Source organism: Gadus morhua, chromosome 16 (assembly GCF_902167405.1).
Source record: "Gadus morhua chromosome 16, gadMor3.0, whole genome shotgun sequence".
Taxonomy (NCBI): domain Eukaryota; kingdom Metazoa; phylum Chordata; class Actinopteri; order Gadiformes; family Gadidae; genus Gadus; species Gadus morhua.
This window is the reverse complement of record NC_044063.1, coordinates 19194537-19220701: the sequence shown is the minus strand read 5'-3', so window position 1 is coordinate 19220701 and position 26165 is coordinate 19194537. Positions and strand designations below refer to the sequence as shown.

At 42.9% G+C, this 26165-nt stretch overlaps 1 protein-coding gene across 2 annotated transcripts; it reads left to right on the top strand.

Moving 5' to 3' along the window:
- Nucleotides 1–586: 586 nt before the first annotated feature.
- golim4a (golgi integral membrane protein 4a) lies at nt 587–25976 on the top strand. 2 transcript variants are annotated; one of them, XM_030380302.1, is made up of 16 exons: nt 587–1295; nt 15275–15349; nt 16070–16119; nt 16273–16326; nt 16814–16964; nt 17948–18030; nt 18547–18630; nt 19246–19392; nt 19851–20171; nt 20556–20863; nt 21703–21779; nt 21897–21973; nt 22188–22418; nt 22672–22740; nt 22860–22949; nt 24794–25976. In XM_030380302.1, the coding sequence occupies exons 1-16, from the start codon at nt 1109–1111 to the stop codon at nt 24944–24946; spliced, it is 2157 nt and encodes a 718-aa protein (XP_030236162.1). In that variant the 5' UTR covers nt 587–1108; the 3' UTR covers nt 24947–25976. The 2 variants fall into 2 exon arrangements, with proteins under 2 accessions (XP_030236162.1, XP_030236161.1); XM_030380301.1 differs by having other exon boundaries at nt 588–1295; nt 21894–21973.
- Nucleotides 25977–26165: the final 189 nt, after the last annotated feature.

Here is a 26165-nt window from a genome sequence, read left to right as displayed (position 1 = left end):
ATACCAATGTGTTGTAGCCTACCAAGGTATTTTTGAATGGTTTTCGAAATTATTGAATTACTGACACTTTCTTTGATCATTTGGATTCCTGTTAACAGCTTCTAACTCTTTAATGAGTTCGTGGGCATTTTTGATATGTTTAATATTTTGCTTTATAATGTTTTCATATTAACTATGGTAGGCCTATAAGCCGGCAATGTAGGCTAATTGCTCTTCACAAAATCTTTCATTTGTTATAGAGTTGTAACGATGTATGTTATTTTTGGGTGTAAAGTACAGCACAGTTATGTTATTCTACTATGTACACAACCTCAATAAAGTACAATATACTCTTACAACTGTGGCTCTCCTATTGAGGAACAACAATTTAATGGTAAGAAATACACACATCATTACCATCTAGGACAGAGTTCTGGGGGCCAGAGAGAAACCACTGAGAAACACGACGGGAATTAAATAGCGACCTCATGACTCTCCCGACATAAACAGCACGAACACGATTTAGGGACGATTTTTCTTTGAGTTCTACCAAAACGTCAAGTATTATTCAGAGGGCGGGAATAGGGAAATGTCTTTCGCGGTAGGAGGGACTTCCTTCGGGGTAGCAGTTGGCTGGCAGGCAGCTGCTTTGAGGTGACACGTATCTCAAATTAAAGGTGCTATGGAGGCCGTGTCTGAGAGTGGGGACTTTACTTTTTGCTCGCCTTGAGACTTTACCGAATAATTGCACTGATAGAGCAAACGTCGGATTAAAGAAAACGACATTGCAGGGAAGTTCGCTGCCCCTGAGCCCAATGCGCGACTCAGCGGAATAGGACTTTGACGTGCGTTGGCTGCTCAAGCGAACATATGAACAGCGACTCGCCAACGGTAACTTGTGCGGAAATCGCGTGGATGTGGCTCGCCGTGACAATGTGTAACGTTACACAATCCGATTCCAGCGCCTCGGTGGGATTTTCCTCTGTGCGAACATGCTCCTAATCCGAGGGTGACTTTCTTCTTCGCGTCACACGGAAAGTAAAAAAAAAAGTTGTGGGGAAGTTTTGCGCAGCGTAAACGGAGGGGGTTGTGTGGGGAAGCAGACCGCGGGGAGGGGTGCGGGCTGAACATGGGGAACGGGGTGTGCTCCAGGAGACAGCGGAGGATTTTCCAGTCTCTCCTGCTGATCACCGTGGTGTTCGGGATGATCTACGGGGGCATGATGTCCTACGAGATGCACAAGCAGCTCAAAAGAACCGAGGCGACGGCGCTCAAGTACCAACAACACCAGGAGTCGCTCTCGGCGCAGCTGCAAGGTAAACACACAAGCTGAGTGTGCTTTGCAGTGGTTACTGTATTGGTACAGGAACTGCGACCGCACACGTAATTGTAAGACCGTGTGAGTAAACATCGTGGCAGGCGAGGCTTTATTTCACCCAACTTGACAACCGATGGGTCCAAAGGAATCGTAGAGGTTTGTTCATGGCCTGGTGAGGCGGGTCATATTTTATGCAGTGGTTGCATTGAAGTTGTGTCAACTTGACTCTTGTATAGTTGTCTGTCACCTTTCACCTATAGGTATCCCGTCTAATCTTCTTGCTAAACCAGGTTAAGAAGATGTATTAGCACACTTGGCTTTAGATTTGTACAGCCGTGTATTGGTAAGGTTAGGATTAGTGACCTACTGTGTCGTAGACTCTTTTTACGTCTTACCTATATGTGTGTGTGTGTGTGTGTGTGTGTGTGTGTGTGTGTGTGTGTGTGTGTGTGTGTGTGTGTGTGTGTGTGTGTGTGTGTGTGTGCGTGCGTGTGCGTTTGCGTGTGCGTGTATGTGTGCGTGTGTGTGAACGTGTGTTTCATAAGACGTGTAGGTGCATTGTTGTTGTTTTTAAGGTTGCTTTGGGATAGTTATGTTTCAGCCCACATGTCAGCTGTGATATGGAACAGAACATTCAGTCGAACTGTCCTCGGGCACACCCGATATTCTGAAAATCCCCAGGTGGAATAGGACAACATTTGTTTCAGCCACTTTGATGACTCACATGACAACAACAAAATGCAAACAAAACGCAATTTCCCTCCCATAGCCAAGGTTTGACTTTACTTCATTATATGGCATCCTTATCTATAGGTTAAATGACAGGATGGTTTGTTAAGCGTTAATGAACATGCAATTACTATTGGAATCCCACCAAGATGGTGAGAAGAAAATCCTGCACTCTCGCCATCATTGTGAAGCAAAGCGTATTGTTAAGCCACATGCCTACTACTTGACTACAGATGAAATAACTGGTATTAGTATCAGTCAAAAATTCTGAGTCATTTGTTTTTAAAAGGCCTTGCCGTTAAACCTACATTCATCAGGGTCTGCCACAAACCCAGCCAACATCCCTGCAATTAAACCCACTCAAGTGCTTTGGATTTCTATTTGCCTTACAACTAGTTAATTTAAAACCATCATATAAGCAGGTGTTCCTTGTAGTTCATCATGGTAAAGCAGGAAAATGTTATTTATCTTAGTCTGTAAAAATAATGTTTCTACACATAGTAAAGTCATGCAGTCGAATTAGCTTTTTACTTAAAGGCTAAAGTCTCACGTCAGTGATAAAAGCCTGGTCAATATGTGCAGGGTGATACTTGTCTCTTTAGCCACACACCCTTTTCGTCAAACAGTTTGTTATAGCTGAACTTTTCCCCTGGTTACTGTCCTATTATTGAAGACATTTATCGTCAAGAGAGCTGGCGTCTTTCATGTAAAACTCTGCACACATTTCAAGTGGACCCCAGCTTAACTTGCAGCTCAATAGCACCACTGTGTGCCTCCGCCCATGAGACCTAGTCTACCACGACCGCCGGTACAGTGTTGGGCTCACTCGGTCAGCTCTTGTTTCACCTTTGAACGACTACTGTATATATTTATGCATACATGTACTTGAGAAGAGGCCGGCTTAGCAAGAACGAAGGCGACTCTTTTCCCAGCGGAGCGTACCCGTTATTGTTCTGAAGTGATAGAAGCGTCGCTCCATCCAAAGCCGTGGGTCATCTGATATCCCCTTCTACTCTGATGGTTGTTGTTGTGGAGTGACCTATATTTAGAGGAGGGTCATAGCTTCGATTGGGCACAGGGCCCTATCGATCCTTGTTTGCCCGCTGCATCCACAAATTGCACTTGAAAAGCGACGCATGCATTCTTAAAACTGTCCACACTGGCATACAAATGTTCGCATGGACACCCACACACGCACATGCACACACACACACAAACACAAACAAGTTATGTTACCATAAGATCCACTGACATACTGAACTGAAACATACGTAAACGTCCTTACCACATGTGTTAAACCCATCCAGTTATGGGTTTGCATAACCATATCTTCTTCATCATATTCAAACAAGTTCAACAGGATTTGTTTTCTTGTACAATCATAAATTTGAGTGTCAAATGAATGTCAAATAATGACATTTGCTTGATTTCCAAACATGGACCACTAATGAAATTCCATGCATGGACCAAAAACAAACAGATCACGTCAAAGTGTGTATAACTAAACAGTTTAGGGCCTGTGTGTTTATAACTATTCACAGAGAGACACGTACACCAATTGGGATGCCCAGTAGCAACACAACTCTTGAGCGCAGGTTGTGTTGCAAATGGTGGGTTGCTAGTTTTATTCTTGGTTCTTCCTGGCATAAGGGTGGATGTTCCATTAAGAAAGACATAAGCCTTGGCCCTCTGATAAGCCATTGGCACTTTGATGGATCTTGAATGTCAACTTAACTATTCAGCCTTGGTTTTTTGGCATAACTGACAAACCTTTGTTGAAGTGCAGACTTGCTGAAAACCGTGTTCATTAATAGGCAAGGCAAGGCAACTTTATTTATATAGCACTTTTCATACACAAGGCATGACTCAAAGTGCTTCACATATAAACATTGTTATACAATAAAATAAAATAATAGATAAGTAAAAGAAAACATATGCAAAGAAATTAGTAAAATAGAAAGTGCAATGTATTTAAGATCAGATCAACAGTTTCTCTGGTATCCGCGTCGGGACTCCAACCCAACCTAAAAGGAACTTGGTACTTTCTCTGGGACTCCAACCCGGATTCTAGTAACCCTTATCCTTTCTCTCTGGTATCAGATCATGTATCTTTCTGGTAAAAATAGAAAATTTAATTGAAAGTTAAAAAGGCTTTTTAGTAAGTAAAATTGAAAGTGCAATGTATTTAAGAAAGTGAGAAAATTAAATTGAAAGTTAAAAAGGCATTTTAGTAAAATAAAGGTAAAGTATTTAAGATTTAGCAGAAAGCTAAAGCAAACATAAAAGTCTTCAATCTTGTTTTGAAGGTGCTCAGAGTTGGGGCAAGTCTTAAATCCTCAGGGAGTTTATTCCAGCTATTTGTTGCATAGTAACTAAATCCTGCTTTCCCATGTTTCGTGTTTACTCTGGGGATAATTAACAGATTGGTCTCAGAAGATCTTAGTGTTCTAGAAGGCTTATGTAGTGGAAGCATATCAGTTAAATATTTTGGACCTAAACCATGTAGGGATTTATAGGTTAGCAACATGATTATAAAATCAATTCTCTGACCTACAGGAAGCCAATGTAACGATTTAAGAATTGGTGTAATATGTTCAAATTTTTTGGTCTTTGTTAAAACTCTAGCAGCAGCATTCTGAACAAGCTGAAGCTTCCTTAGAGTTTGTTTTGGGAGACCTGTAAGGAGACCATTGCAGTAATCAAGCTTACTAGTGATAAAGGCATGTACAAGTTTTTGTAAATCTTCGGTGGACATGAGCCCTCTAAGTCTTGCTACATTTTTAAGGTGATAATATGCAGATTTTGTAACTGATTTGATGTGACTTTCGAAATGTAAATCAGAATCCATGATAACCCCTAGATTTCTGGCTTTGATTGAGGTTTTCAGGGACAGAGAGTGAAGGTGTTGGGTTACTTTAAGCCTTTCCGTTTTAGCAACAAATACAATTATCTCTGTTTTATCCTCATTTAGCTGAAGGAAATTTCGGCACATCCAGTCTTTCACTTGCTCAATGCACTGGCACAGCAGATCTATGGGCCGATAGTCATTTGGTGATAGCGATACATAGATTTGCGTGTCATCAGCATAGCAATGATGGTCAATATTGTTATTATGCATGATTTGCCCTAGTGGGAGCATGTAGATGTTGAATAAAGAGGGTCCTAAGATCGAACCTTGTGGGTCTCCACACATCACGTTGGTTGATTCTGATACAATGTCGCCGATGGAAACAAAGTAGTTCCTGTTTTGTAGGTAGGATCTGAACCAATTTAAGACTGTGCCTGAAAGCCCCACCCAGTTTTCTAACCTGTCCAAAAGTATTGTATGGTCTACAGTGTCGAATGCAGCACTGAGGTCTAGTAGCATTAGTATTGAGGTTTTGCCAGAGTCTGTGTTAAGACGGATGTCAGGCAACTTCCCAAAAGCCCTGAAAACTGCAGTTATTAAACCCCTTTTAAAAAAGCGGAGCCTAGATACCTCTATTATTATTATTGGATTTAATGATATTGGAGAAAAATGTTTCTCTAGCACTTTTTAAGTCTGAATTGTAGGCACGGAGGCTCTCTTTGTAGATATCATGGTGAATATGAAGTTTTGTTTTAAGCCAGATGCGTTCAACCTTCCTGCATTCTTTTTGCTGTGCTGTTACAGAAGCAGCTTTTCTCCAGGGTGCCTTTTGCTTTCCAGAAATTGTTTTAACCTTATAAGGTGCAATGACATCCATGACTTTCAAAATTTTCAAATTAAAGTTTTCTACAAGATCATCAGCAGAACATGGGTTGAGAGGTGGTAGTAAGGAGATGGCCTTTCTAAAAAGTACATACGATTCTTCATTGATATACCGTTTTTTGACAGTATTTGATTTTGTCTGTATGTTGGGAATAAAATATATATTAAAGAAAACACAAAAGTGGTCAGACAAGGAAGGATCAGTCACAGAGAGATCAGAAACATTGAGGCCCTTTGTGATAACCAGGTCTAGAGTGTGGCCCTTACAATGAGTAGTCTCTTTCACATGTTGGGACAGTTCAAATGTGTCCAAAATGGTAAAAAGTTTTTTTGCACACTTGTCATTCAAATCATCAGTATGAAAATTGAAGTCACCAGTTATAACTAGACAGTCAAAGTCTGTGGAGATGCTAGACAATAATTCTATGAATTCATCGAAAAAATGTGCAGAGTATGTGGGTGGCCTGTAAATAATTAATAGGAGAACTCTGGGGGAGCATTTCAATACAGCACAAAGGTATTCGAATGATGGAAAATCACCAAATAACATCTGTTTCCCCTGAAAATCATTTTTAAATATAACAGCAACCCCTCCACCTCTTTTTCCAGATCTACATGCATCAAAAAAGTTATAGTTGGGAGGAGCTGTCTCTATCAGAACGGTTATTTTGTTCCAGCCATGTTTCAGTTAAAAACATGAAATCCAGTTTAGAGGTGGTAATAAAATCATTAACTAAAAATGATTTGTTATTAAGAGACCTAACATTAAGTAGACCCATCCTGATGGTGTTGTTGATAGGCTTTAAGGTTGTTTTTGGTTTGGAGGAAATATGTATGAGATTTGTGAGGTTAGCAGTGTGTCTAAGTTTCTCTTTGTTTACTCTCTTAGTGGTTACAGCAGGAATGCAAAAGTTGCCATGTTTTGACATAGGCAACCTTGGGTTCAGCAGATTATGCGAAACGTCCATTATACTTTGTCTACGGCTGAACCCTAATATCGTAAAAGTAAAAAAAATGGTTGCATTAGAAGGGCCTACTAATGTCATGACCTGCAAATCAATTTTGTTAGTCTATTGCAGATGAGCTGGTTGATCTCTTGCATTTTGGATCCCCCGGTGTTGGTGGGTCAATGTGTGCATGCACGGGGGAAATGGACCCACGAAAGCACATTGTGTGATGGTAGCAGGCAGCTAAAAAATGTGCTCTGCAGTCTTATGTGCAGGCTCCAATAATGCAGAGTTCAGGGTCCAGTGTGGAAGATTGTGCCCCCAAGGCCTGCCCAACAAGTGTGTCAGGGAGCTGTGTTTCCCAGCTGTCTCCAGTGAACCGGAGTGGGGTTCCAGCATGAGCACACACAGGTGAGGGCGGGGCCTTGGAGCCCCGCCCTCACCTGTGTGTGCTCATGCTGGCTGTAACCTCAGCAACACCACAGGCCATGCAGTTGGGCTGCCGTGGGCTGCAGTGAAAGATGTAAGAGGAGTTGAAAGGGCAACAATAAACCACCCGGCCATGGGGATTTTTAATGTTTGACTACACTGTCTGGGAACCTAGATTAGAGCCAGAGAAGAGGAGAGCGCTGTGGGACCGACATAGAGATCAGGGACCTCTGGTGGATATCTGCTGGCGACCATGGCTATATTGACATAAACGGAGCAGGGCCGAGCTCTCTGAGTGGCCAACGACGTGCGTCGCGACCTAGGTCGCATTGGTCGCGACGTAGGTCGCATTGGTCGCGACGTAGGTCGCTTTGGTCGCTGTGTTGGTCGCACGTCTGGCTGCCGTTTTCTCGTCTGGCTGCCGTTTTGGTCGCTGGCTGGCTCGGTCGGTCAAAGTCTATGGGCGGTCCTTAATCAGTTAATTTGCATGTTATTAACGTTTTTTTTTGCGACAGTTGAAGTACCAGAAAGGGCGAAAGCTACCTACAGCTCTTTATTGCTAATATTGTTTTAATATTTCTATATTGAAGTACAGTTTAAAATGATAAAATCGTTGGTCTATCAGTCTATCAGTCAAATAATGAATTTTATATCTTATATATAGCCTATATATTTGTTTTGTTAAATGTCATTAAGCCTAATAAGGTATATTATGCACAAAGCACTTCGTTATAGAGTGATATATTAGTTGTAATTTGGGGCATATTGAAATAATGTATTTTCGAAATTATACATAGCCTATTTGTTTTGTTAAATATCATTAAGCCTGATAAAGTATAGGTACAAAGTTCTTCGTTATAGAGTTATATAGTTTAATAAAAGTACAACGACAAAACGTCAATGGCACAGTGGTACAAGTGGTAATGGCTCTAGGTTGGTAATCATCACAACGGCTGTTCGACACTCATCACGATCAGGTATATATTTGCCATTTTACTCAAACTCGTAATCGTAATCGGTCTCTTTCATTTGAACATTTTTGTATGATTTAGTACGATGGTATGATAATCATATGACGTAATGACGGGCAGCAACGCCTGGCTGGTATCGGCTGGCTAGCTGCGACGACAGGCCAGCCGCGCTGGCTGCCACTGTCCGCGCTGGCTGCCACTGGCCGCGCTGGCTGCCACTGGCCGCGCTGGCTGCCACTGGCCGCGCTGGCTGCCACTGGCTCTGGCAGGCTGACCGACTAGGTCGCGACCATAAAAGCGTCGCGACCCTTTTGGCGGCAAATAGGTCGCAACCAACCAGAGGTATGGCTGAATGAGCGACCTGTGGCAGCCAGCCATTGTCACCATGGCTGCTACCACAACCAAAAGTCTATGTTATCAGTTAACATCTCATTGAACAGAATAAATATAGGCTACGTGCGTCAGTGTAATAAAAACGTACATGCAATAATATATAGCTTAGATATTGATAGACCAATAGGCCTTTTTATAATATAAAAATAAATAGGCCTTTTGGTCTATCCATCTATAATTAATTTTAAATTAACTTTGTAATACAGTGATGCGTATGAATTTGTATTGATTATATTGTAGCCTATAGCCTTTTCTTTTTTAAATGTCAAAGACTAATGAAATATCCCATGAAGCAAATTATAGTGTAATATAGTTCTATAAAAAGTGTAACGGTGTCTATCATAAAAGCCACAGTGGTGTGATTGATTATAAGTGTAACGATATTTCCCTTGTTAGCCACAGCGGTGTAAGTGGTAGCGATGCTAGGTTAGTAATCAAGGGTTCGTGGGTTCGAATTTATTCACAATCAGATAGATTTTTGCTCTTTTAGTCAAACTTATTGACGCTGGCTATGGCTGGCTGCCACAGGTCGCTCATTCAGCCATACCTCTGGTTGGTTGCGACCTATTTGACGCCAAAAGGGTCGCGACGCTTTTATGGTCGCGACCTGGTCGGTCAGCCTGCCAGAGCTAGTGCCAGCGACCAGCGGCAGTTGCCAGCGGCAGGCAGCGGCTGGCCTGTCGTCGCAGCCAGCCAACCGACCCAGCCAGCGTCGCAGCCCGTCATTACGTCATATAATTATCATAACATTGTACTAAATCCTGCTAAAATGTTAAAATGAAAGAGGCCGATTGCGTCAATAAGTTTGACTAAAAGAGCAAATCTATCTGACTGTGAATAAATTCATACCCACATCCCCTTGATTACTAACCTAGCATCGCTACCACTTACACCACTGTGGCTAACATGATGAACGTCGTTACACTTATCAACACGTACACCACTGTGACTTCTATGATAGACACGTTACACTTTTTCTAGAACTACTACACTATAATTTGCTTCATAGGATATTTTATTAGTCTTTGACATTTAAAAAAGAAAAGGCTATACAATATAATCAATACAAATTCATGGTGACAATGGCTGGCTGCCACAGGTCGCTCATTCAGCCATACCTCTGGTTGGTTGCGACCTATTTGACGCCAAAAGGGTCGCGACGCTTTTATGGTCGCGACCTGGTCGGTCAGCCTGCCAGAGCTAGTGCCAGCGACCAGCGGCAGTTGCCAGCGGCAGGCAGCGGCTGGCCTGTCGTCGCAGCCAGCCAACCGACCCAGCCAGCGTCGCAGCCCGTCATTACGTCATATAATTATCATAACATTGTACTAAATCCTGCTAAAATGTTAAAATGAAAGAGGCCGATTGCGTCAATAAGTTTGACTAAAAGAGCAAATCTATCTGACTGTGAATAAATTCATACCCACATCCCCTTGATTACTAACCTAGCATCGCTACCACTTACACCACTGTGGCTAACATGATGAACGTCGTTACACTTATCAACACGTACACCACTGTGACTTCTATGATAGACACGTTACACTTTTTCTAGAACTACTACACTATAATTTGCTTCATAGGATATTTTATTAGTCTTTGACATTTAAAAAAGAAAAGGCTATACAATATAATCAATACAAATTCATGGTGACAATGGCTGGCTGCCACAGGTCGCTCATTCAGCCATACCTCTGGTTGGTTGCGACCTATTTGCCGCCAAAAGGGTCGCGACGCTTTTATGGTCGCGACCTAGTCGGTCAGCCTGCCAGAGCCAGTGGCAGCCAGCGCGGCCGGCAAGTGGCAGCCAGCGCGGCCGGCAAGTGGCAGCCAGCGCGGCCAGTGGCAGCCAGCGCGGCCAGTGGCAGCCAGCGCGGACAGTGGCAGCCAGCGCGGACAGTGGCAGCCAGCGCGGACAGTGGCAGCCAGCGCGGCTGGCCTGTCGTCGCAGCTAGCCAGCCGATACCAGCCAGCGTCGCAGCCCGTCATATAATTATCATACCATACCATCGTACTAAATCATACAAAAATGTTAAATGAAAGAGGCCGATTGCGTCAATAAGTTTGACTAAAAGAGCAAAAATGAATCAGTCCGTGGAGAGAATAGAACACCGGCCTTCAGGATCAATAACTTAGCGTCACTACCACTTGTACCACAGCTTGCGCCACTGTAGCATTGATTTCAAACTACTATAGCCTATCGCTCTATAACGAAGAACTTTGTGCATAATATACCTTATTAGGCTCAATGACATTTAACAAAACAAATATATAGGCTATATAAGATATAAAATACAATTAAATAAATTATTTGAATACGCCCCAATTACAACTTATGTATTTTATTGATACTGATAGACCAACGATTTCATCATTTTAAACTGTACTTCAATATAAAAATATTAAAACAATATTAGCAATAAAGAGCTGTAGGTAGCTTTCGCCAGAGAGCATGGCTTTCTGGTACTTCAACTGTCGCAAAAAACCCGTTAATAACATGCAAATTAACTGATTAAGGACCGCCCATAGACTTTGAGCGACCGAGCCAGACGAGAAAACGGCAGCCAGACGAGCGACCAACACAGCGACCAATGCGACCTACGTCGCGACCAATGCGACCTAGGTCGCGACGCACGTCGTTGGCCACTCGAAGAGCTCGGCCCTACTGCATAAATGGGTCCATCTGAGCTGTAACTCTTGTGTAGTCAGTAGAATAACATGATGCAGACCATTCAAACAAATCTGCGTGATTCCTAGATCAAGAGAGGCTTGCAAGGGGTATTTGGTTAAAGTTATGACGCAATCCTTGCATGATTTCACAAAATTAATCATATCGTCAAAGACAATCAAATTCAGCATCATATTATCAACCAGTTCAAACACATATGGTCAAAATGGCCAATTGCCACTGGCTAATTCTGTTTATAGATGCTGATTTTGGTCCCCTCGCATCTCCCCCTACAGAAAAACAAAGTCCCAGCACCGTAGGGAACCAGATTCTTGCTTTCTCATTGTTATATTTGAAGAGAATGACCTTTTGACTTTTAAATGTGACCATGTAGGTGGCTGCGGCAGCATATATTCAGTCCCTCGAGAAAAATTAGGAGTTTTTTTGTGATTGTTGTGGCCAAAAATCCTTGGTTATGCGGCACGTTTTCTTAAAAAATGCGATGAAATATGCGGCATATTTATGCAATGAAATTGCGGGAACTTGCAAAAATTGCGGGAACTTATGCAGCTTTTCGACGGCGTTCACGTCGCGTAATTACGTCACTTCATAACGTTCCCATGGCAACAGGGGAAATTGCTGCTCTTGTGTGAAGTTACCTCAAAAATTTTCAACTTTCTGCTAAATTATATGTGACTTTTTTGCAACGAAAATGCAGGGATTATGAAATCATGCAAGCCCTGCATATTTTGCGCAGAAATCTGCAATTTATGCTGTGAAAGTGCGGCATATTTGAAAAAATGCGGCCCCCGCATGAATATGCAGACTTTGGCTGATTATGCGTTGAATTATGCGATTGCATAATCGCGTTTTTCTGGAGCGACTGTATAATATTGTTTTTTATATATCGTTATATACACCACATAATCCCAAGACTTTTCAAGCATACAAACAACAATGGTAGTTACACTTTCCATTGCCTGAAAAATATATACTTCATATATCTCAGACATGTCTATCCAAATGGGGTTGTGATTACTTACAAGAAACTACATTCAGTTAATCCAATGTGATGGGTGTTGGGTCTAATGGATCTACACAGTACTTACTAGTTGAAAATTGTTATTGTTTCTATGTCAAAAAAATATTCTGTAAATTATTGTATTTAAATCACACCGATGCTATGTTGATATAGCAGCGCTTTGCAATCATAAATAATTCACAATTCGATTTCCAAATAACTCAAGAAATGACATAGTGAGCAAAAAGTTACCAAAGAGTGAGTCATATTTTATAAATGTGCACATTTCTGATGACAATCATTTTTAATGATCTCGTTAACAACAGCTTTCTGGCCAAAAGTGTGTCTCTTTTTTCAATTTCAGTTTGAATAAACACACAGTTTATTTTGAGCTAATGTTGTGTTGGTTGAACCCACTTTTTCTCAAAGGACTGCATGGAATAAAGTAAGTACACCCACTGTATGCTGATCAAATCCTGAAGCCTGATTTGGAGGAAAATGGGTCACAGTACTGAAGAAGGATGCTCTTGCAATGCAGCGCCATGTTCAGTGCTCAAAGGCATCCAAACCTGTGCTTTCTATTAGGCTGAGCAGAAGTCAAAAGAAGTGAGGAAGGTATTTGAGGACAAACTAGAATCCTAAAAGCCCCACGTATGCATTAGCTATAGGTTTGTCTAATGCCAGGATCAGACTATACAATGAATTTTTCCTATACTATGGTTAACGTGTCAAATTAGTTTAATTATTGCCTCACAACATCTTGCCGTGACTTGGGCTGTAGACAGGGCACACTTCCGCTTTCACAACCTATTGTCAAGTACACCTCAGATTGGGGTGAAATTGTTAACCTCGGAGGGGTCAATATTTTATTCATCCATGTCAGTGTAGGAGTTGTCAAACAATGGTAAAAGAAAATCAAGCATGCAAGTTTTTATTTCGATGGGTCTTTTAGTGTTTGATTTACCCACATCGGAAGCTTTTGACCGTGTAATCCCAAACGGGAAACGATAGCCAAATCCGACGTCCAGATTTTCGTAATCGTCCACAATGCTAAAAGATATTCTGCAACCACATTAAAACAACATTTTGAAATCTGGCTAAATTCATGTATTCTGATCCTGGCATTAGGGACTTCAAAATCCATATGGGTGTACCTGTAGCAGCAAAAGCTGTGAATAATTGCTGTAGCACAGCTTTTGATGGCAAACCTTAAACTTGTTGGTGGATCAAAGGAATTTTTACAGTGTCAGTGTTGTAATAGTCCTAATTATTTATCCTAATAATACATATGAAAATGATATATTGTCTTTGAGGCGTTTGTTTTGCTCTTCGTGACTGTTGAGTGCTTTAGGGATATTATCAGTCTAAAAGCTAATGATTTAGTGAGAGCGCCCAAACCAGAAACCTCTAGGTTCACCAAGGTGGCCAAATCCAATATGGCTGCTGCCCGAATAAGGTTTAATCTACAACTTTTGAACCAGATGAGCTAGAAAGCCTAACTTTGTGTCTAGTTGAATACTTTTTGATCATTAGATGCACACTGAAATGATTATCTTTAAGAATGGGTGTGCCTAATTTGCATATTTCCAGATGGCGTCTACCCGAAAACAACTTTGGACTTTTGGTCAACTCTGTGCCTATTTTATGTATTTTGAGCATTAGAAACACATTGAATGATTTAAATAATGCTGACAAATTAATATCCAACGAGCTTGAGGCAATGCATGTCAAATCAATGTCTTATTAAATTACCATGCTGTACTTCCAATACTTGAAGAGCTTCTAAAGTTATAACTGTTATACCAAGTTGTTGTCCATCTGTCTCTTGGACTTTTTCTTGTCCTCATGCTTAGCCTTAGCTAAACATGGGAAAGCTTGAGAGAGAGTCAGTTAACAAGGGAAAGCCTGAGAGACAGTGAGTTAAAGTCAGCAAGGAAAAGCCTGAGAGACAGTGAGTTAAAGTCAGCAAGGGAAAGTCTGAGAGAGGGTGAGTTAAAGTTAATAAGGGGAGGCCTGTGAGAGGGTGAGTCAAACTGGGACCCTTGAGAGAGTGAGGTAATGGAGGACAGCCTGAGAGAGTAAATGACATGATGACTGAGAGGGAGGAAGAAGGTCAAAGGTTTAGCAGCGCCACGTTCATTTATTTTCTATTTTTATGTCAAATGTTGTCTGTTTCCCTGTTCTGTTTCTCTGTTCAGTGTTTGTTGTTTGCTTAAACTATATATTTGGTGTTTCTTGGAACACCAAAAATCTAGGCCTGTAGCTAATTGCTTATTACACGTACTAATGTTGCTACTATATTATTTCGAACACTGAAATACTCTTCGATTTACAATTTTACACCACTCTTGGATCAACTAGGTGCCTTGGGTTTACAAACCCCGCCAAATGATGCATAGCATCTGCAAAAAGAAGTTTAATGCTAAAACGCTGCATTACTGGAATTCTGAGGCACTATGCTGGGATGTGCAACAACTTTTATTGTGCTTAGCAGTTGAACAAAACAGGGAAATTAACAAAACCAAGGGTGTTGTCGGGAAGCCATAATGGTGGTTATTGGATGAGCGAGGAGGAGAAAATAGTGTCTCTTTCCTGAGGGACGAGAGGCACTTAGGAGTGTACTGATTCAAAGCAATATTGTGGAGTTTTGTCACGTGCCATATCCATGACTGATGAGCCTGCCAGCTCCGAGACAATCCAGAAAGTGTATCGAATTGATGTTGCCCTCCTGCTGGGTACCTGTGGGGGTTGGTATCCTGATGAAGCCGCGCAGTCCTTTGTGATAAATGCCTCCCATATGGCCCATGAGGGGGCTAAAACTAACCAATCTGAAGTTATTTGTAGGTCCTGGTCCAATGCCTGGGTCTGGTGTGGAATACCACAACTTTCTGCCACTAAACAAATATTGAGCTGCTCCATCATTTCTGACACACATTTCCTTTGCCTTCGACTGCAGCTCTGGTTTGTCGATTGCAAAATGGAGCACGGTGTATACTATGCTGTGTGTTTCTGTTTTCTTTCCACCACATTGTTTTGAATCTTGTTTCTTTTATTTATTTTTCTTCATTCTTTTGTTTCCATCCGTCACTCAGTGGTGTACGAGCATCGCTCCCGGTTGGAGAAGTCTCTGCAGAAGGAGCGGGTGGAACACAAGAAGGCAAAAGAAGGTAACCCTGAATGAACCAAAACATGACACAAAGGGATGGATCCACTACCCAGCTACCATATTTTTATTCAAATATTTCTCATTTGGGAAAACGTCCAAAAATATATTAATTTACTTCTCAAGGTCAGTAAATAAATTCAGTCTGAGTATTGTAGGGGTGTGGCAGTCTGGTTTTTCCGATGCTCAATGCAAACCTTGATAACCCTTAATAACATCATCAGCAGTAAAAGACTGAATTCTGCCATCACTTTAGGGAGGGAAATGCACGGGAAGCTCATAGAGGCATGTATGCATGTATGCAGGAACTCAATAATTTTAATAATAATGTTAATGGAAGACCACAAAGGATGATGGAGTATATAGGCTCTTCTACCCACCAGGCAACTTTTAAAGTCAAGGCCGACTTTGGCAGTACACACGACACGGCTGTTCCCGATCAGTCTTGCCTTGCCGCCGGTCCACCCTAGGCGACTGGGAACATGCAGGGGTACACACATGAATGAATTGACCTTATCTCACGTAAATAGATCCACAACGTCCATTTCAGTCTAGTGTAAGCTGCAGTATACAATATTGTTGTTTAATATTTCATGATGCTTTTGTCCGACGAGTCCATAAGCTAATTTGTTTTTCTTTGATAAAAAATATAAAAAAGAACCGCAGTTTTCTTACAGACCTGACTATTAGTATTTATCCTTTGTTTAAATATGTTTATTTACAGATTACCTGGTGTACAAGCTTGAATCCCAGCAGTCACTGAACAAAGACAAGGTAGCTATTTCAAGTAAACGCCTCCAATATGTTTTCCCGCTCTCAATTCTATTCCCCTGCCGACTAGATGTCCACAGCTATTCTCACCTTTGCAATGTGATCTTTGATGTCTTGTCTTGAAATGTTCTGACTTTGGTTTGGATGATCAAACAGCAAGACGCCAACAGCAGATTCAACTCTCTACATGTGCAGCACCAGATGCTTAAGGTATTGTATGTTTGCTTTAGCTTTCTGCTAAATCTTAAATACATTGCTTTTTTTTACTTTGCCTTTGTTTTCTTTTACTACTTTATTTTATCATTTCATTTTATTGTATGACTATGTTTCTATGTGAGGCACTTTGAGTCTGTCTCCTGTATGAAAGGTGCTAGATAAATAAAGTTGCCTTGCCCTGCCTTGCCTATTAACAGGACCTTTTGGTTTTGATTAAAAAAACAAATCCACTCCCGTCACTCTGGCACCAATACAATTACACCCTACTTAGTCCACCTTTTGTGTCTGCTTGCAAAAGCGACACACCATTCCTTACTCTTCCTCATCCCTGTACTAAAGCCAAAGAGTATTTCCAATATGTTGCAAGTCTCCAGTGAGACTAGACATTTCAGAACAGAACACACGGAGCAATTGACTTGAACTAAGGTGGATGGACAGATGGATGATTGATTGACGGTGGCGGTGTTGACTGTGGCTGTAGAACCAGCACGAGGACCTGAAGAAGCAGTACTACGAGCTCCACGAGCAGCACCAGGCCCAGGGAGAGGACCATGGCCGGGCCCTGGGGGAGCACCAGGAGCGCTTCCAGAAGCTGCAGCACACCAAAGAGACAGAGGTCGCCCAACTTAAAGGTACCGGCAGCGCTTTGCGTTGAAGAGGGAAAGAAGAATAGAATACAGAAGAACACGCGTCACATAAAACAAATGCAGACATGCGTCGCATGAAACTATTGATCTCAAATATTTTGTTTGATTTGGCCGTTAATCAGTCGGATTTTATTAACCTGTTTCAAGGGAGTCCTTCGCTGTGGTCCCCTAGCTTGCATGCACACTGTAGAGCTGTAGGCCGTGGTCCAAACAGCTTAAATGCCCCTTACTGAGGCATCATTGGGAGGGAGACTTCAAGTCATGCATCAAATATTTACAAAAGAGGCTGACTTTTGAGGTGCCGATGACAAGGGAGGTTTTGAACATAGAATAGATGTGTAGATGATTTTGTGAACAAATTTTAGTTGAATTGTGTTTTGGACTACTACTAAAACCACAAACAAAGCCACCATAGGAGACTTCCTTGCTAGATATCGTAGCAGAAGACCGTTGCCTTCCGTTTGGGACACACCCTTTTTATTCAGCTCTAGGCGTGCCTCTGCTCTCGTCCCACCAACCTATTGCCAGTTTTTACACTGTCCACCACCTTCATAGCAAAGTAGTTCATTCCGTTTTTAGTTCTATATAGATTGTAACCATATAAACCTCAATTGAGTCGATTTATAGGTTGTAATCTGACTGCTCGGATAAAGCTTGACAGACAAATAATAATGAAAGATTGTGTCACATGCTTGTGCTGCATCATTAATGACGCATGTCCCCATCTTCTGGTTGTATTGGATACTGCAGCACTCTGAGTATTGTGATGAGTAGCAGAGAGTAGATAATGATTAAGCCTGTATTCTATCAAATGTAATTAATCAAATAAGACCATCATGAATTCAAGTTAATGAACTGTACAGGGAACATAAAACCTCCTTATGTTTCTTTTATGCAAACGAAAGTGGGAGGGTGTTGGAACTGTTGAAATTAAATCTATTTCCATGTAAATTCTTCTCTGGGTACAGATAGCGCGTTCAACCTTAGAGAGGAGAACAGACAGTTAAGGAAAACACACCAGGATGTTCACATGCAGCTCCAAGACGCCAGGGTGAGGAACAATATCCTTTCTGTTGACCCTGTCTGTTACATTTTACTGTGGCCTTTTAAATTGCGTTGCCTAACTCAAAGAACATGTGAAGCTGCTTTTGAAGTATTTCTGTCCATTGCCATTACAGCCCTCCCGAGCAGGGCGGGAGGGTGTGGGAGGGGAGGTTCTGATGTGGTTTTGGGGAGCTGTTCTTTTCATGAAATGTCTGAGAGCGGTCGGTTAGGAGGTGCCATCTATTCCAGCTGTGAAGCCCTTTGCGACTGTAATTATTATGATAGCTTTTATGTTCAAATTTACTTTTAAAATTATTTACATTATAGGTCTCTCTCTATAAATGCTCTGGCACGCATTCAGTTCACATAGAGTTTTCCCAGTTTACAGTGTCAACCATTTTGTTATTTATGCTCGCTTTGGAGTTGTATAAATCACCCCCTTGGAATAGAACAGCATGCAGTGCATCCTTCCTGTTTGTGTGTGTCCTGTGTCTCACTTCTCCATTTGTCACTCGGTGTCTAGATTAAGCATCAGGACCTGAAGGCTCAACACGACCAGCTTGCACTGACACTAGAAGACCACAAGAGTGCGCTGGCTGCTGCTCAGGTAATAACAGTTACCTGAGCAGAGTGTTGAATTATTCAACTTTGATTATTGACGAAGGCAAGAGGAACAGTCTTTTCTCTCAAGAAGATGTAGGAGGTATTTTTCTTATTGTGGCCCCAAGTGCATTGTGCAACCAAATGAGCCTTATAATTCTAATGTAATTATATTGTGGTAATGGATGAGCTACCAGTGCAGTAGTGTTGCTGTAGCAGGGGGGTGTTATGGGTTGTCGGGTGCACGCCACTAATCTAAATTAACCCACCCACCCCACATGTATTCTTCATCTGAGCATTCAGTGGGCTAATTAATTGATGAGTGACAGGTCCAAAGAAGAGGTCAGGCCAGCCATGAGGCCATTAGCTTTGTAATGATGCCATTTTTATGCATCTTTTTCCAAAAGATGCCCATGCCATTAGGTTAAAATTCACCCATAAATGTGCCTTTATTTTCATAGCAGTTTCTTCAATGTCCAGTTTTATTTGCACCCAGTTCTGTTTTCGGTCCTTATGATATCATTTAATGAATTTCTAATAACTAGTATCCATCAAACAATGTAATGTGTTCATGCTTCACGGCACACATAATAAATCCAACTTATGTTTTGGCCCCTCCCAGATGCAGGTGGATCAGTACAAACAGCTGAGCCAGGTGCAACAAGACCACAACATCGTGCCTGTTGCCGTGGCAGCAAAAGAGCAGGTGCAGGAAGCCCCGCCCCCGAAGGATGAGGCCGTCGCTGATGGAGTAGCCACAAAGTCCAAGGTGGGTCCACGTCTGTGCCCATCGACTCAATGCATATATTGAGGAGTTCTGCTCATGACATTTGTTGTAATAACAAGATAAACAGTTGGGAGTATCATCGCTATCTCTGTATTTTCTATGAACCTAAGTAAACACGATGTGCTGGGGAGTCGGTAATAGGTGTTTTTTATACTAAGATGTCAACACTCCATTGTAGATAATCCAAAAGGGGACTTGGTTTGACATGTGAGCCGCATAGATAACCCAACAGACCATAGTGCATGAACCCCCAAGAGACTGATATAAGGGTTATTCTTTGGTGTAAAATAGATTGTGTTCTATTCACTACCGCGCACACTGCTTGCACATTGGGATTCTCTCGATTTGAAATCCCCACAGGTCCAGTGAATGGAGAGCAAAACAATTCTAATCCTTCTCCCTCTCTCTCCTGCTCCCTGTCCTCCCCCACCTCCTCACAGGTGGAGCAGCAGGTGGCGGTCCTCCACCACGACCCCCAGCTCTCCCACCACACGCAGGCCCCCCCGGGGGGGAAGGGGGAACAGAAGGAGCAGCAGCAGGAGGAGGAGGAGCAGCAGGAGGAGGTGGTGGAGGACGGCGAGGGCGAGGCGGAGCGCAGGAGGGAGCTGGCGGAGGAGGAGATGGCCCAGGCCGGCCAGCCCCAGCGGCTGGAGGAAGAGGACCCGGACCAGCCCCAGGAGGAGGACATGGGGGGGGAGGAGCCGGACCACGAGCTGCCCGACGAGAACGCCCTGGACCGCCAGCGACGCCAGCCGCCAGGGGTCAGAGATGAACCAGGGTCGCTTCTCTAGAGCTGTGGTCTCATGGCCTGCACACACTGTTGATTTGAATGGGATTTTGTTCAATTCTTTCCGCCTTTTTACTCACAGAAATGTCCACAAAGCAGCATTCAGCATGTTCATAGCATTAGTTAGGTTAGTAATTAGGTAATTACAGTTTAAGATTATTTTTTAACTGTAATCTGACAAAAGCACCTCTTCCTTGATTAATTGCGACCCACTTTTGGGTTGCACTCAATACATTAATTACTAAATTTCTCTAACTCAACAGGTCAAATATAACATACATTAGATTGAATTTCCTCATGGATGAACAGAAGAAGAAGATTTTTTAAGTCATTTACATCCATATGTATCTGCTGGCAGGGTCCCCAGGCAGAGCTCCACCAGGAGGCCCAGCTCCACCAGGAGGCCCAGCTGCGCCAGGAGGCCCAGCTGCGCCAGGAGGAGCACGTGAAGTCTCCATACGAGCAGCAGCAGGACCGGCAGCGTGAGGACGCTCAGAGGGCTCTGGCACACAGGCAGCTCCAGCAGGGCCAGGAGGCCATGCAGGCCCAGATGCAGAGGAACCAGAAGGAGAGGGAGCAGAGGTTGAAGGAGCAGCAGGAGCAGGAGGAGAGACATCACAGAGACGCCGACAGACGGGAGAAGCTGCTGAGAGAGCAACAGATCAGGTCAGGGCTCCGTCGGTTTCTCTGTCTCTGACCCGCTCTGTTTCTGCCTCTCTCCGTCTCTATCTCTCTCTCTCTAACTGTCTCTCCCTCTCTTTGACTCTGTCGCTCTTTCTCTGTCTCTCTCTCTCTCTCTCTGCCTCTCTGTCTGTGTCTCTCTGACTCTCTCGTGTGTCTCCTCTCTCTCTGTCTCTTCTCTTTCGCTCTCTGTCCGTCTCTTACTTGTATACAAACTAAAATATTTAGTTTTGGACCTGAACTTGTCCACTTTAAATTTCCTCATCGATTCCTGTCTCATCAAATGTTTCTGCCAATTTCTTCGACATTAGGAATATTTTACAAAAATAGAGTTGCGGTGGTTTGATTAGGGAATGGAACTGATAGAACACTAGACCTTTTGGTCATAACTGGATTTATTTCTCATAAAACCGTAAAGCACAGGTGATGTCTCACTGCGAGACTCTTACTATAATACTATTAATAACGTTGCAAGGTGGCCAGTGTGTAAACAAAGTCTGCTTTTATGAAAGGCTTACTCAATATATCCCTATATTGTCAACCCCCATGGTCCAAATAGACACATACCACTATCTGTAGGATCCGGATACATTTGTATAAATCAATACACATTTCAGAGTTTAAGCTAAACCCCAAAGTCAAGTCGGTACACAATTAACCCAATTTCATTTGATTGATAGGTCAGGCCAGCAATCATATATTATGAATGATCATTTTATTTATTTGTGATTTGACTTGACATGACATGTAGAACGATGCAGTTGAGGGCAAAGCATTAAAAATGCAAAACAAACTCAGGATGTATTCCTCTGTCCCATCCTCAGGCAAAAGAACGAGTACGAGAACATGGGGAATGACATTGTCCACGTAGGAGAGGACCCTCGCCACGACGATGAGGATGGTGAGGCATACACCACTTCTTCAGGAGGGGAACGCGAAGACCCCACGTTGCACTCACATACACAAATACACTCCCCAAGTCCTTCAGGTTCTGACCATGTGTTGCATCTTCCAGCAGAGGGAGACGCGCATACTATGCACGATGTCGAGGAGGAAGAGAAGGAAGGCGATCATAGAGTGCCCCCACACCACCAGGTATCCATCCATCCATCCATCCACTCTGCTCATTCATTCATCCACCGTTCACCACCATTCCTCGCCTCATCTGCGTGCTGTTCCAGGCCGTTATTTGATCACAACATGCGTATGAAGTCAGGTACATAGGTTAGAAAAATAACAGAACTTAAGGTTTTCCCCTTTTGGACCTAACCAATTTAAACTGGTTGCTATTCCTCTGCCCGGCCTGCAGGGGGCAGCGGAGGGTGATCTGGACCCCGAGGAAGACCCGAACAACCAGGGAGAGGACGAGTTCGAGGAGGCGGAGGATCAGCGGCCGCAGCACAGGGTGGTGCCCGCGGCGGAGACGGCGGCGGAGGGGGAGGAGGAGGAGGTGGTGGGGGATGAGGAGCCAGTCGCTCCAGCCAAGCATGCGGACCCCCATGCCCGCCCTAATCAACGGGCCGTGGGGGAGGAGTTGGGGGTGAGCATGGAAGACGGATGGGGATGAGCAGACACTGTACTCAAAGGAGCCACTGAGAGGTCAATGGAAGGGAGCCAAGCTTATTGATCGGGGAGAAGTTGATGGACGTGGTGATGAGGCTGGCTGGAGAGAAGTAGACGTCTAATAGACGGTGTGTGTGTGTGTGTGTGTGTGTGTGTGTGTGTGTGTGTGTGTGTGTGTGTGTGTGTGTGTGTGTGTGGGTGGGCGTGGGGTTGTTTGGGTGTGTGCTTAGATTGCTGGAAACCCAGATCAACAGGAAGATAACTTGGATGATCAGTACCAGGAAGAAGGAGAGGATGAGGTAACACAGACACACGCATACATTTTAAACCAATGTTTAAATGTATGGCATAATGAGTTGAAGGATTGTGTTAAGGAGAAGAAAAGGCCAATGGCGTTGTCTGTCTTCCCGTTGTGAAGGTGCAGGAGGATTTGGGGGGCCGCAGGAAGCGAGAGGAGGAGGTGGAGGCGGAAGGAGAGGATCCCTACAATGAGGAGAACCTGGAACAGGTGTGTTCTGCGGCCTGAAGCTGTGTTCTGCAGGACGTGTTTGACGTAGACCTCTCACAGATCACATGTTGTTTCTTGCATTACGTCTTGTGGAGCCCACTTTATCATCTAATGCATTGGTTCTCAAACTATGGTACGCATCACGATGCGCTATCAAGTGGTACGCAGAAGAAAAAAAAAGAAAATCGTTAGATTAAAAACAATACTATCAAAATACTAGTACGAATCAGTGGAGGCTCCGGTTCTCCAGTTCAGTAATGTTCGTTTCCCTCGGTAAAAGGACATTAATAATAAATGAAATTTATATAGCGCTTAATATGGTACTCTAAGACGCTTTGAGTACCCCCTATCGCCTATTGACAATTACTTCAGGGAGGACGTTCCTCCCTCAGCCTCCATCGACTCCCATTAATTTCCCCGAAAGTGTTGGCGGCCGGTGAATAACATGGGGTTCAATAGGAGAGAGGAGAAAAGTCCTCCTCTGAGTGGTTGTGACTAGCTAAGGGATCTGGATCCCGCCTACGTCCGTTCATAGCGCATGGCTGCGCTATGAACCAATACGCAGGAGCCCTGGCTGTGGAGCAGCCTGGAGGGAGGGGTTATCCCCTCAAGTCTATGCTACGAGAACCAACCAACCCGCTCAATCGTATGCCTCGTATCCACCGAGCGGTGCGCTGCTGTTCGTTGCGGTACAGTGCGGCTCTGTTCGGTTATGTTGGCGTTTCCGCAGCCCGTGGCCCGGCTGCGGAACTCGTGGCCGAGCTGCCCGCGGCCGAGCTGCGGAGCCCGCGGGTAGGATTGACTTGATCTAAATAATGTTCTTCTTGTTCTTTTAATTGTTTGCTACTTTGACCATTCGGTTTGATGTTGTGGAAAGGATGTTAGTGAATGATTCAGAGCATGATGCATTGTAAATGACATAACTTTTGGTCTTGTGTCTTCATTTTTCTTAAAACAATTGTAGCTGAAAATAAACATAGCCAAATTATAACCAATAGCTTCAGTCATTGAGGGCAAAAATAGGCCCAATGCTATGACCAGATTTTTTTATTTAGTTTTACAAATCAAGAGTAGGCTTGATTTGACTAATTGGCTTTGCATCCTTTCCTTCTGCCCTTGTAGTCCAAGACATGCTGCCCACCAGCTTTCAAAGTACAATGCTGCCACTGGTGGATTTGTATCAATTCACATTATTATCCCTCCCTGCTACTTTGTAGATCCCCAAAACACCCGGAAACAACTTGAGTCTCACATACTTATGCCACCATACACCACTAACAATGCAAGCAGGCCAATGGCAACCAAGCACGCAGTCCTTCCTCCCTCACTTTAAAAACCACCAGCCGCCACTGTACAAATGGAAATACATTTACCATGAGAACATGTTTTCACTTGCTGTTTGTGTATGTGTTTCCTAGTCTCTGTTCTAGTGGAACCACTTTGTACAGCTGATAACAGCTAACGATACGTAATATTATTTTTAAGAATAAATGTGCCTCCTGCTTGAGAGGGGCCTACGCTACTGTATGTTGTTATATTTTATAACATCTGTCATAATGGTTGAGAACCACTGATCTAATGTCTTTCCTAAGTCGCTTCCATTTAACCTTTCTCCCTTTTTCCATTGATTCATGGCTTGCCCTCTGTCGATCAGCTCATAAGCTAATGTGTTAGTGTAACTTTGCTATGTGATATGGCCGGATGGGCCAGCTCCAACTCACTCCACTTAACACTGCTAAGAGCTCTGTGGTGGTCCAGTCACTTGGAACACTTAGCAGTCTCCTAATACCATTCATGTATAGTTCCCAGTCTGAACTCAACGTGATCTCTGTGTTTTCCCTTAGGAGGAAGCAAAAGACCTGGACATCGCTCCAAAAGAAGAAAATCATAGGAAAGAAAAGGAGAATAACGAGGAGAATTACGAAGAGGAGGAGGAGGAGGTGGACGACGAAGTCATGGGACAGAACAAGGGAACCAATCGGAGGGCGGAAATGTAAAAACACACATTGACCAATCGCTGCACCCTATCCCCGTCCTATATTTGACCTTCCGTTCTTGTATTCCCAAACAGAGTCAAACCTTCCTCAGGATAATGGGATTGTTTCTGTCTGGAAATTAATCATATTCCCAACCATATGGGCAAGGGAACTGAACTTTTACCCTGGGAATGGACCGAATGAGTTCTGATAGAACTCAGACAAGTTGTTTAAAATTGTTTCTATTTCTTTGTCTTGTGTGTCTTTATGAGTGTTTCACTGATTCCATTTTATCTAGCTGTTGCTTGTTACTGAAGATAGCTGAAACGAATGTCATTTTTTTAAGAGATGGAGTATGTGTGGAGCTAATATAGATATTCCCATTCGGGCCTTTTATACATTTGTATTTAGAAAGTTTGTTCGTAAATTCACTAAGTCTTTAGTTCTTTGTGATTCATGTTTTGACCAGCATTCCAATGGATTAACGATTGTTCTGTTATTTATTGATTGTGACAATTTTGACAATCATGAAATGTGTAACATTTCAGAATTGAGTTTGTAAGTTGAGTTTTGGCTTGTGCTGAGACATCAACTGGTCGGTGATTACTGGGCCGGACGTCACTGAGAAAGCCAATCAAACAGAGAGTTCAACCCAAGACACATTTGCTGTGATGGGTCCCCACTTAAACGTGCCTTTATGACGTTGGAAACAACCCAAATGAGTTGTTTCCATGTATTTGTCCTTATGTTTCATGTTGTATTCGTCCAATTTAATTCAAGAAGAGACCAGTTTATACCAGCACACATTGAAGCAATTTCATATTATCTTATCACTACATCATCGTCATTTTGTATGGAGGGATATTTGGTTCTCAAAATTAAATCATAAACTGTTTCACTACAAAATGTGTCTACTGTGCAAAGTGTAGTAAAGCAAGTACTTAGCAATTTGTATATCAGTTTTTCACTTGTTTAATAAGAAAAAAGTGTTTGTATTAAAAACGTACCTCATAAAAGTGGTATGAGCTTTAAATAAATGTGGAAAACGGTATCAAGTTTATTGTTCTATTTGTTCTCCTGTTGAATACTTGGGATGGGTACATTAATCCATCAGTATTCAGGTGAGTGCTGCATGGAGCGCTAAACTATTGTGTCATTCATAGTGTGATGAATCAGCAGAATCTAGACATTGAAATCTTTCTTAGTGTGAATGCTGAAATTTTTATTTTTCTTATTAGTG